This window comes from Penicillium cosmopolitanum (genome assembly GCF_028827165.1).
Source record: "Penicillium cosmopolitanum strain IBT 29677 chromosome Unknown utg000009l:1.0-9042332.0:1.0-9050551.0, whole genome shotgun sequence".
NCBI lineage: Eukaryota > Fungi > Ascomycota > Eurotiomycetes > Eurotiales > Aspergillaceae > Penicillium > Penicillium cosmopolitanum.
The window spans coordinates 398,080-410,836 of record NW_026622679.1 but is presented as its reverse complement, the minus strand read 5'-3'; the positions used below and the strand labels follow the sequence as shown (position 1 = coordinate 410,836).

The 12,757-nt window shown below is 50.7% G+C and overlaps 2 protein-coding genes across 2 annotated transcripts; one reads left to right on the top strand and one right to left on the bottom strand.

Moving 5' to 3' along the window:
- Positions 1-2,706: 2,706 nt before the first annotated feature.
- On the bottom strand, positions 2,707-3,762 carry N7509_008273 (uncharacterized protein; the record flags this gene model as incomplete). Its single annotated transcript, XM_056632910.1, has 1 exon — positions 2,707-3,762. The coding sequence occupies one exon, from the start codon at positions 3,760-3,762 to the stop codon at positions 2,707-2,709; it is 1,056 nt and encodes a 351-aa protein (XP_056483530.1).
- A 7,891-nt stretch (positions 3,763-11,653) lies between these two features.
- On the top strand, positions 11,654-12,217 carry N7509_008272 (uncharacterized protein; the record flags this gene model as incomplete). Its single annotated transcript, XM_056632909.1, has 3 exons — positions 11,654-11,907; positions 11,972-11,989; positions 12,049-12,217. 3 exons carry the CDS (start codon positions 11,654-11,656, stop codon positions 12,215-12,217), a joined length of 441 nt encoding a protein of 146 aa, XP_056483529.1.
- Positions 12,218-12,757: the final 540 nt, after the last annotated feature.

Sequence of the window (12,757 nt, the reverse complement as noted above, 5' to 3'; positions counted from 1 at the left end):
GGTCATCATGGTGCACCTTAAGGATCTCAGCAATAAGGGCTGGCTCACGCGGGATGAATACCCTGCCGTTGAACCGCAGTAGTCCCTCTTCTGTCCTGCTCCAGGGAGTGCCTCCCAAGCGTCCTGCACCGTCTGTTGTCTCTATCTTGTGGTTGATCTGCTGCAGCTGCGGGTCTCGAGCTTGCACTTCGCGGATGTATTCAACCATAGAGGCGGTCGACGTGACATTCAGCGCTGTCTCTCCAGCCAGGGCCTGTCTGGCCCTTGCGCGGGTGAATAGAAGCTCTGGGCTATCGATGTCACCAACAGCTTGGCACTCCTGGCCTTGCATCAGGGTAGCAGCCATTGTAGGCGCTTCAGGGTCATCGTCTGCGAGCGGTCCCTGTTTGAGGCTGGTTCTCAGCTTCTCGAATAGCTTCTGCTGGTACGAGTCAACCTGATGCGAGGGCGCATCGCGGGCATAGTCTGGCCTTCTGCTAGGCGCGTCCGCGGGGTTCTTGAGACCTGGTTTGTGGAGGATAAGGAAGTCGAAGGCAGCGAGGCGCTCGGCCCAACGTGCTTGCCGTTTCGACAGCTCCTTGGTACTCATGAATGCCCTCAGGTTTGCATGGTCTGACCATACTACCACGGGCTTCTGTGTCCCTTCTAGGTAGTGGCGCCACGTCTTGAAAGCGTTGACGATAGCTAGCATCTCCAGGTCATGAGTCTCATAGCGCGTCTCCGCGGGGATCAACTTTCTTGAATAGAAAGCGACTGGGTGCCACTGGCCATCGTCTTGCTTTTGTGAGTAGATTCCAGAGATAGCATACCCTGATGCGTCTGTCTCTAGCTGTGAATCTCTCAATGGATCATAGTGGGCTAGCACAGGGGCGTCTACGAAGCATCGTTTTGTCTCCTCAAACGCCTCTTGGGCCGCTTGTGTGAAGATGAAACCTTCCTGCCTCTTATTACGCCCCTTCTTCTGTGCATCAGGGCCCCTGATGAGGTCGTTCAATGCAGCTATCTTAACACTGTAGTGCCGTATGAAACGCCTATAGAAATTGGCAAAGCCAACGAATTGCTGCACATCAAAAATACTCTGAGGTGCAGGCCAGCTCATGATGCTGTCAATTCTGCTCTTGTCCATCTCGACACCTCTTGGTGTGACGATGAACCCCAGGAATTCCACTTGCGTGGTATGAAACAGGCACTTGGAACGCTTTACGTATAACCGATAGTGCCTGAGCCTGGAAAGTACCTCTCGCACGTGGTGCCGGTGCGACTCCTCATCATTTGAATAGATGAGAATGTCGTCCAGATACACCACTACGAACACGTCTAGCGTGTCGCTGAGAGCGCGGTTGATATAAGCTTGGAAGGTTGCTGGTGCATTGGCCAATCCAAAAGGCATCACGCAGTACTCATAGTGTCCGTACCGCGTCCTAAACGCGGTCTTCCACTCATCACCTTCCTTGATACGGATGCGGTGATAGGCATCTCTAAGATCTAGCTTCGTATAGATCTTCGCACCTGCGAGGCGATCGAGACTCTCCTGCACCAGAGGTAGCGGGTGTCTGTTTTTGATCGTGACCTCATTCAACCCTCGGTAATCGACGCATAGTCGGAGGGAGCCATCTTTCTTCTGTACGAAGAGGATGGGAGCACCTGCTGGACTCCTGGATGGACGGATCCAACCTCGATTGAGATTATCCTGCAGGTATGCTCTTAACACTTCTAACTCATTGGGTGACAATGAATAGATTGGCCTGTGTGGCGGCTGCTTGCCAGGAACAGGTCAATAGCATGATCATGTGAGGCATGTTCTGGTAATCTGTCAGCGTTGTCCGAATCAAAAACGTCTTCAAAGTCTTCATATTCTGGTGGCAGTGCTTCTCCTTCATGTATCATATTGAGGTGGATGGAATCACCCCAGGGCTGGCACCATAGGATGCCAAGCATTCCTCCGCGGCGGACCTCCTTACGTATTTTGCCGCCATCAACAAATGCAATAAAAGTGTTCTCTTCGTTCTGTTGTTGCGAAGGAGACAGAGGTCGCCAGAGCCAGGTGCCTAACGCCCAATTGATGTCTGGGTTGGCGTGCTGCAGCCAGTCATAGCCCAGGATCATGTCGTATCCCTGCATGTTGACTGCTTCGCACGTCACATCTTCGTCGCGCATAGCTCCTGACGCGTCGGTAAGCTGGAGCTCCATGTCCCTGCTTCCGTACGACTTGATCTGGTGGCCGTCCACTGCAGTGACGAGCCTGGGTGCTTCCTGCGCGGCACGCAGGTGCTTCTTTGCCCATTCCTGGTTGACAAAACTCTTCTGAGCTCCTGAATCAATCAGTGCCCACGCACACTGCCACCCTGCGGGTGTAGCCACGAGGATCTTATGTGCGAGGGCAGAAGAGTGGTGCCGCGGTGGTTCGACGACGAGACCTAGTACTGACGCGGTTTGCAGTGCTAGGTCATCTATTTTTTTGACTTGTGAGGCCAGTCCGCGGGGAATCCGTGCTTCCGGTAGCAGACATCCTCAGTGTGTCCAGTTAGCTTGCAATGTGTGCAGTGCTCCCTGCCTTCCGCGTCGTCGCGCTTCCGCTTTTCGCCTGAGTTAGGCGCTTCCTCTGGTCGCGGTGGTCGGTTAGACGACCCCTTGAATCCCCTACGACCCTTCTTGACAGGGTGCTGGCGGTCGCTCTTGTGCTGGTCTTGAGGGTTCGAAGGCCTCTCACTCGGCATGCGAGGTATGCTCCTTCTTCTTGATAGCAGTCTGCCTCTCGGGGAGTTGCTTCTCAATCTTTTCGTAGAAACGCAGCCAGGCATTATATGCGTCGCTTTCTGCTGGTTTATTGACATACTTGCGAGCTTCAACGCTGATTTCCTCAACAAGGCCCGACCTTAGCCTCTCAATCTTCTGTTCGCGTGTGCGTTCAGGCCGCATGAGCCTCTCCAGCTGGACTAGCTTAGTGGAGTACTCCGTGACACTCTGGTTCTTGTACTGCTTGGTACGGTACCATTCGTCGACGCTATCCTTCGCTACCATGTCTGGGTCTGCTACAAGAGAGGTAGCCCAATCTTCGAAGGTTCGCCAGGTGAGGTTCCCACGTGCGAGGTTTTCTCGGTAGTTTAACCACTGACTCGTTCTCTCTTCATCTAGAAGCCCCGCAGCTGCGTCAACCCTTCTTCTGTCTAGCTGGTAGAAGGTCTCGTGACGCAGGAAATGCACCATCATCTGGTTCTTGAAACGCATCCAGTCTGCGAGATCCTTGGCAGTGAATGGAGAGATAGAGGGTAGCGGCGGCACTTTATCATTCGTGGTTGTGGAAGACGCTGCGCTCCTTGGAGTTCTACGCCCGGTCATGGTGCTTGGGGCTATCGAAAACTCCGTCGGCTGCGGAGACGGGGCTCGAGCAGGTGGTACTAGGGTAGTACTTCCTTCCTGCGACCACGATGGGTCCCAGGACGACGATCCATGGGGTGCAGGCACAAGAGGAGGGCCCATAGCTGCCAGTCGCGCCTCTTGCCTCTGCTGTTCTTCGCGCATATCCAGCACCTTCTGTTGCCTTTCGCGTATCTTTTCCTGAGCCTTCACATAGCGGTCCCAATTCGCGAGATCCGCTCGTTGCTTGTCCAGGTCGCGCTTCGTGATACGCTTTGGCGGAGGGGCCACGGCGATGACGGGTTCCACTGGGGCATCTGACTGCGCCGAGACAGATCGAGCGTGCGAGGAATCAACTTCGTCCTCTACTGATGCACGCCGGGCACGGGTTCGGGTGAAAGGCATTCTCAACTCGACGGTCGCATCCGAGATGCAGCGATTAGAATGTTAGGACAATCCCCTGGGGGTGTCCTCATACGATAAGGATACGAGTGAAGAATGTGAGATATGCCCGATATGGGTATGATGATATTCAGACTAATCGCTGGTCCTCCTAAGAGGATCCAGCTCCTCCTTTTAAGAGGATGCCTGTGTGCGTATGCAAGCAGGCAAGCGAGGTGATGTATCAACAAACGGCTCCGGTGGTGGATAGGCACCTCCTCCGCATCTCCTATACCTCATTGTATGGTTGGCGTAACAGCGTCGATGATTACTTTGATATCGAGCATATTAAGAACAGGTTTTGAAGTGTGGAGCCAGCGTTCTATCCACGATCGTCTCAAATATGTAGCGTAGAGACCCAGAAAGAGGAGCAAAATCAGTTCTTGCTTTCACGATCTCCCCACAGAGATTCGGTACCACAACCAGCCAGTAATGAGGTGAAAATTAGTTTGAAAGGAACCCAGCCCATATTCATGGTGTCCAGTCTCCATGAGCATAACAAACTTTTGAATATTCGGACATCTTCTCCAAAAAATGTTTTGCTCAATCAAAATCAAACATGAATGAGAACTTGCAGGCCAGCGCAGAACTGGCTCCCACGCTCCACACACTACCCGCCCATGGGGAAAAATACGACGTCGTAGCCAGCGAGCGCATTTCCCATCAGCCAAACAGTTCAGATGTTGAAATGAGCGTATAAATTAGGCCATTAGGACCCACGGATTGAGTATTTATGCTATGCAGCCTAAGTCAAAGAAGTCATTCATACGGCCCATCCGAAGCATCACAACGTTAATCAATGCTGGGAAAATGTATCCTGTTGCCGTTCACCTTCCACGGTTCCGAAAAGTGGCGATGCCCTGAGTGAAGGTACTCAAATATTAGTGGAGATAAAACAACTCGGATGGAGCCAGGACGAGCTGACAACGGAAGGAGCCAGGAGCGAGAGCCAGATATGAACTGCATCTGAATTCGAGGTCGACATTCAGGCACAGCAGCCACCTTTATCCGACTGGGGCAGTGTGTCGGAAATAGGCAGGTCCTTTAGGCCGGAAGCACTAAATACCTTCCTTGCTTGTCTGAGGCTGGCCCAGGAGGAGGGAGAACAGTTTGAAAAAAGGATGGCGATCGAGCGGCTCGACGGAGAGCTCAACCTGCTTCATCATCAGTCTTCGCCTTCGTTCAGGGAGCGAACACTGCTAACCCCTGGTTACCAGCCTGCGGAAGTAGCACACAGAGACACCTAACATACGCCAACACAGAATGGTCTCACAAACACTTGCCGCCCCTCCTATCACAATAACGTGTATACCCATGTTGATGAATGTTGAACGTGTCGTCGGCGCTATTCTGCGGTTTCACTGTGCGTGTTGAAACGATAACAACGGTGAGGTGGGCTTTTTATATACTAAATCATCAACAGAATGGACAAGAAGTCGTGATGTCGCCGAATACTGCCTCAATCACAGGTTAAACGTTAGGTCAACTGCAATTTGAGGCCCAGCGATGTTGAGACCCTCACAATTGGCAGCATTCATGACATCAGCGCAAAGGTCAGGGCTGAGTACAAGGCTATAAGTACCTGGGCTTTCGTCAGTAGAATGATCGTTCTCAAATATTTCTCTACATATTACCCCGCAAAAAATATCGAGAACTTCTCGACTTCGCCAGCTGCCTTCGGTATGGACTGACCCGACCCAAAACTGTGATGTACGTGTGATCGAACTGACCTGGCGTATCGCTCCTAGTCTGCCTATGCTCGACATCGAAATCCGTAAACAGCAGGTAAGCTTAGCTACCCGATAATTTGACATCATGCTAACGTGGAGGATGTTTCACACCAGCTCCGTCTCTGCTTCTCTGGAAGTTCAATTCAAGGAACTGGATTGATCTCAATGATAGACTCAGGTTGCGAAGTCAGTGAGTTATAAAAGCCCTATAAACTACCTACTGATGGTTTATCATAGATCGAAACCATCCACTAACAAACCGGCTCAACCAAACTCGAATGCCGCATGCAGCAGTAACAGGCAAAGTAAGTTCCGATCACTTTGGCAGCTTCTAGAATGGTTGACCTGTGCTGACGGCTCTATATAAAAGAAGCTAATTGTTTTGCCATGAGCAACCCGATGCCTTATAAGTTACCCCATGAGTGGCCACTGTCTACTCCTAAAGCCGGGACTGCATTTTGAACCTCACTGTGGAACTCATCTGTTTACTGCTCTCTGTTCTTCAGAAATATCGCTGATGTCTCTTTCTCCTCATAGGGCGAATGTCAATATTGCACTCTGCTGGGCCAAACCGCTGACTCCCAGTCTGCTTGCCCTTTTGGTTTGTCTGAAGATGTGGTTGCCAGGGCCACTTCGCCTGGCGTTGCTAGGGTGCCAATTCAGGAAGGATTGATGCCCTCCAGTTAGCCATGTGGTAACATTCCAGAGTATTTTTTTTATCTCTCTACCTCTTCCCTGTCTGATCAAAGGTTAACGGTCAATATGTTAGGAACTTGCCGTATTTTGATGGCTCCGTACCTCTTACCCCACGTCCAGTCCGAAGCCTCGCCGGCAGCCATAATCCGACCCCATGCTAGACTGAGCGAGCCATAGCAGCATCTGACAATGAGGAGTTGTCTAACATCAGTGCCGACCTACCCATTCTCTGGCAAATCCTTAGACAGACCGTGGACAACTTCAGATACAATCGAATCTGCGGGAAAGTGAGTTATAAAGTGCCTTCATAAGCTACCTACCTACTTACCATCATTCAGAGATTGATGACATGTTTTATGTAACTGCTTTGATCGTGCCAGAATGTAGCAGACAAGTATAGCTGACAGCGTAAGTTTTTATCATTGCGGCAGTTTTAAGACTACTTGTTCCATGCTGACGCTTCATAGGAAGGCAAATAGTCGATTGCAAGCCCCCGAACGTCTTCTAACTCACCCTGGTGCGTCGCCTCTACCTATTCGCATGGCTGGGGCCGCATTTTGAATTTCATGCGAATGTGATTTTCTTCATTCTTGATCTCGCCTTGCTCTCTGACTATCAGAAACAGTTCTGATGCCTCTGCCTAGCCGTAGAACATTTACCAAGAAGCTAATCATCAAGGCCGGTCCACACTTTCCCATGGCCTTAAAGTTAAGGATGCACGACTGGTCAGGCCACTGGCCATCAATATGCTTTGCCTTTGTTGTTTCAGGGACATTTCGCTGGTGTTGACGGAAAACCCCCTGGGAACCTGAGTCCTCTTCGATTTGCATATGATAGATGTCCAACATGCTTTCATCTCCTACATGCCCCCTCCTTCCAACTAAAGGTTAACTGTCACAGCATGAAAGATCTTCCGTATATCGACAGGCTTAATCTTGACCCATGATAGACCGACTGATCTATCGCAGCATCCTGCGACAGCAAAGAAAAGCCGAGCATTAAGGACCACCGAGGAGGACCACGGTTTCTCCAACAAAAGCGCCAATCCGGAATGGGTTGAGCTTTTTGGTCATACTATGAGGACCAGCTCTGTTAGAGCCTGGTTGCAGCTGAGCAAGCGACATTGTAGGCCACGGCATTGAATCCACCCCGGATCTCTCGCCACGAGCGCGGTAATCTTAAGGTCAGTTCCTAGCCTCCTCGGAACAACATACCATGACTATCTCCTCCAGTCATGTCCTTCACTGACACAGCTGGAAGTTTGCCTAGGGATACGCATTGGCAGTTATAGCCCATTCATTCCTGTTGTACGGAGCAATGCCGGGCCCTTTGACGTGTAAATGAGGCGAGACAGCTACCTCGTGTCTAGTCTGCCTATGCTGGTGCCAGGCTTCACTGCAGTAGGTTTGCACTACCCTCATCGTCTGGGATCATGCTAATATGGAGAGGTAGTGAGACACCCGTGGTTCGGCCGCTCCCGCGGGTCCAATCGGGGTTCTGTTTGCGGGCTGGTATTAGGGAAGCTCATCTATACCACGAGCATGGTGAGTTGCGAAGACTTCTCTTGCGCCAGCAGCGAACAATGTGTGCTAGATTGAGTATATCCCTCAGTCAGCAAACTGCTCTTGCTGTGTCTCAATGCAGAAAGCGATACCTCAGGCTGTGGCCATGGCCCGCTTTGCGAACGAAGCTGGCAACACGTTCTCATAACTGCACGCTTGGGGTAATCAATTGACCTTTTTGCCAAACCGCTGATATGAAGATAGCTTTTCCCTTCCAAACGTGGTCGCAAGCCAATCGAATGCTCCAAAGGTGAAGTCTGGCAATCCTTATATCACGCATCATGACCGAGTTCGCTGCAAAGTTGCTGCCGATAGAAGGTTGTTGCATGGCCGAAAACAGGAATCGACCTGGAGCTGGGCGGGAGTGCATTGTAGGGCCGACGGGTGCGAGCCAAGGGAGTCACTCTGCCATACTCGAGGTTGATTCCTTTCTGGCAATAAACCGCAATTTTGGCATTCTTGTGCCCGGGTCACCACCGAACGGCACGAATTCACCAGCGGACGCAGCCTCGCGAATTACGGCCGTTCGATTGCCGCAGCGGTTGCAATTGCTCAATTATTACTCGAAGGATGCCAGGTGGGGTTGTGATAACTGGTAGAAAAGTCGTACTTATTGACCTCGGACGTAGCTGTGATGTTCTGCCATTGTGGGCCTGTCACTTGTGCCCGACGCGAGACGCTGCGACGCGGCGACGCGTGAGTGCATGGCCTTGTCGCCCGTAGTATACCGCCGGGTGCTGCCTTAGGCCGGTGTCAAGGGATGACAGAAAACACGAAGCCCACGAGAAAAAAACACGCGAGACGAACCGGAAACAAGCCGGTCGTGAACACGATGTATGAGCGAAAACCGTCTGTCTGATGAATGGTCATTCAGATGCACCCTGCGGGAATCGAACCCGGTTCGTTAAGGAAGCAAACGTGGTATATTCGACTGGACCACGCGAGCAGATGCGCTGGCGGCGCGATATTTGCCTCACTATATCCAGCATCTTCTTAGAATATCATAGCCACCGATAGTCTCGACCAGTACTCAGCTATATTACCCCTTTGAGCTCCACAAGAGTCTCTCATTTGGCAATACAATGGAATATGATATTCGAAAAGAGGGCCAGAAGAACGGACCTGAATCGCTGACATTCTGATGGTTTTTCCAATTCTACTGCTACCATGTACGTGCGCATCTGAGGATATATATTACGCACATAATGGTCATTTGTCGACATTCCCTAAGAGCTGTGTACCACCAAAGAATATGCGACGAAGCTCGAGCCGCGTAGAAGAGCGACCCCAGTGAAAATACTGATACAGACTATCGTCAATAGATGGACATAGTGTACCCTCTAACATATTTTGAATTGGGAACCGAAGTTGGTTGCACCATCACGCAACTCCAAGCCCAAGGTCCAGTTTTTTCAAAAAAGACTATCCACAGATAATTAAATTGCGATCTGCTGTAATGACAGATTCCAGCTAATGAACTGCATCATGCTTCACCGTCTATCATCTTTTACATAATTGGTAGGCCAACGAAGATCCCACGGTAACGGCCATGGGGGTAGTCACCGTTGGCAGCCACTTCACCGCTCGGCAGTTACGCCGCGCCGCAAATCAATATGTTGACCACTGGTTCCCATCGATCATGATTATCACCAATCCTCAACCGTCACTCACCTCCAGCCCTCACCATCAACGTGTCCTCAAAATCAACACGCCTTCATCAGCACGCCAACACTACCTACTCACTGTCGAAAGCCCGCATTTCACCACGTCGAGACAGATTTTGCCACCACTGGTAGCCAGCAAGACACGCATTCACATAAATGGAGACTACTTTGGATTGCACGCGTCGCCCAGATTGGCCACCAAGCTATCATACACTGAGATCCCCACTGGCCCGATGACTCAGTGCTCCATTTCGCACTACGGTGAAGAAAATGCCCATTGTCGAAAGACAGGGCGTGATTCAAGCCTCCATAACAAATTTAGGCGAACCAGGAACATGGATATTGAACTCTACAAACAGGCTGAAGGGCATGACAAAGTATACTGGATGATTCTTGATTTTATTGATTCTTTGGAGCAGGTCTTGGCTTCTTCGAGGACTCCCCCGAATACTAGTCTCTGACACCACGAAGAGGTGCCTGCAATCGCCAGAGGATCAGGACGAGGACCGCGGCGCCACGGGTCGCCTAATGAGCGCAAATTTGATAACGCAGGGCTCAGGGCTGCATGGAAGCTCAAGATTATACAATCACAGGGCTCAAGGCTGTGAGGGAGGACTTGGTGTCGCAGCGGCCTCCTGCGGAGGTTCTTGGTAACGCAGGCGTCCCTGCGGAGCACATGTATACAACGCAGGGCTCATTGCTGCGAGGGAGCACGTTCCTACAGCACAGGGCTCATCGTCTGTGAGGGAGCACGTTTTTACAATCACAGGGCTAATGGGCTGTGAGGGAGAACTTGTTGACGTAGCGGTCTCCTGCGGAGAACTTGGTATCGCAGCGTCTCCTGCGGGTCTCCTTGGTTTCGCAGCGTCCCCTGCGGAGGCTCTTGATGTCGCGAAGGTCCCCGCGGAGCACACTTATACAACATGCACACTTGTTGACGCGGAGCCCGTCCCGCGAGGCACACTTGTTGACGCGGAGCCCGTCCTGCGAGGCACACTTGATAACGCAGAGCCCGTCCTGCGAGGCACACTTGTTGACGCGGAGCCCGTCCCGCGAGGCACACTTGTTGACGCGGAGCCCGTCCCGCGAGGCACACTTGTTGACGCGGAGCCCGTCCTGCGAGGCACACTTGTTGACGCGGAGCCCGTCCCGCGAGGCACACTTGATAACGCAGAGCCCGTCCCGCGAAGAGTACTTGGTAGCGCAGATCTTACCTGCAAAAGACACCCCAAGGCTGCGAGGCCCGGAGTGTGAGGAGGAAAGTCCTACTTTTATTTTGACGGGAAAGGATCGTCTTTTTATGCCATTTCCAATACGTTTTTCAGCAGCAACCACTTGCGTACATCCTGCTGGACCCAGAGATTTTGACTCGAGATATGCACCGGGCGACCCTGATTTTGCTGGGTGTTGAGGCGGTTGATTGAACGTTGAAATAAGAAATTTCAAAAATTCTGCAGTGGAGAGCGGGTGGAGTGGCTGGATCTACCTGTAGCCGTGGTTGGCTCAAAGCTAATATGTGACAAATCATTTCCCTCATCAATGTTGCTGAGATACTTTTCTCCTTCAAGCGATCACGTGAAGTTGGCCGAAGTTTACGTCGGGAATTGTGGGGGCGCTAGCTGTGCATAGTCTAGCGAGAGTTGATATCTTGTGGAAAGGCGTTGGAGCTGAAGTGTTTCCAAGCACATTGGGGTATCTTGAAGCATTCGTGGCGGAATGAGTCAAGCTTCGAGTCAGCGCGTGGTATGATTTCTACGCAACCCTTTTGCTGGATTCAATATGGTCAATCCATTCCATCTGGCGCCCAGAAGAAAGTCGTATCGGAGAGATTGGAACGTGTAATGTCGTCAAGCTGGTGATTTAATCTTTCAACGCGCCTGCAAATCACTTCTCAGCAGTCACCGGTGGTACTGTACGCCGATGACGGTTGAAATAATTCAACGTTATAGCCCAGAGTCGCGTTCCATCGTACCGTGTTTAGCCTAATTCCACAAAAGTAACATCCATGGATCATGAAAACTTTACAATCAAGTCAATTGGTTGAAATTTGTTGCAGACGTTATGTATTCTTCTTCACCCTCTTGCCCCCCCCCCCTGATTCTTAATAGTTTTCGACTCATCTCTCGGGCCTTTGAGAACGAAGGAAAAAATTCCTTTGAAAGACCCTCTTGACCGAAATCTTGATCATCAGCCTCGCGAACATATGGAGCAAGTCCTGAAAATACTGAAAGGCAAAGCCATGGAGGGGGAGAAATCTGGGCCCCTAGATGCAAACAGTCATCAACCTCAAACGAATGCCTCAATCCAGACAGAACGTGCCGGTGCACCTGCAGGTAAAAACCTCCAAAATCGGCCTTCAAGCAACAGGGTCGTCCCAACCAAACGTGTCCGCGAACCAAAGGCAGTCGATGGCTCGAAATGCGGCGAGTGTCAACATATGAATCATGCATCCGAGCAGTAAGCAAACATCTCCAATCATGCGTCCTGTTCTGATTATCTTCCTCTAACTAATACTTTTCAGACATGCCAGCCCACTCAAGTAAGTGCGCTTTGGATTGTCCCCTGTTAGGCGAGCTTTAAACTGACAGCATCATGCAGAGGACCAGACGGAAATGCTGCTAAGCGTCTCCTGCGGAGAAATCTCGCAGTTGATATTGAAATGCTGAAAGAGGAAATGGAGCACATGAAGGCGATGCTTGCCTCCCACGAATCACTTTTGACTCAGCGATTTAAAAAAAAGCGGGTTTCCTTCACAGACGAACGCTAGATGGCTGCGAAAGGATTGCTTGAGTCGGTACATTCCATTCGATGTGAATCACATCCTTTGTTTAAGGGCACATTTAACGTAACGAATCTGGAAAAGGATCGATAGTTGAGGGTGCCAGTATATGCCTAGTGTTGTAGCTCAGATGTATGAAATTTGTTCTTCTAGAGGGAAACATGAGGCTACATTTAGCGAGAAGACAAGAATGATTTTCAAAAATCTTGGTTCTTTGCATATATACTTCGGGTATCTGACAAAGTGGCTTCTGTTCAACACCACTGCTCCCTTCCTTATTCGAGATATCGTGTCTCTGTTCGCGGATCCCCAGCTTAATATTACTGTGAAACACGATCGAGAGACCAAAATAGCTTCTTGGAAGGTCCCAGGTGAGTAAAAAATGACCGTGAAGATCCATGTAGCAATTGATTTACTAGATCACCGATTCCCGGTCGCAATCTACTAGGTAAACATGGAAGAGGAACGCCGAGGTCATACGTGGTAATTTATGTTTGAAAGACAATATGTATTAAGCACTGTACGCAT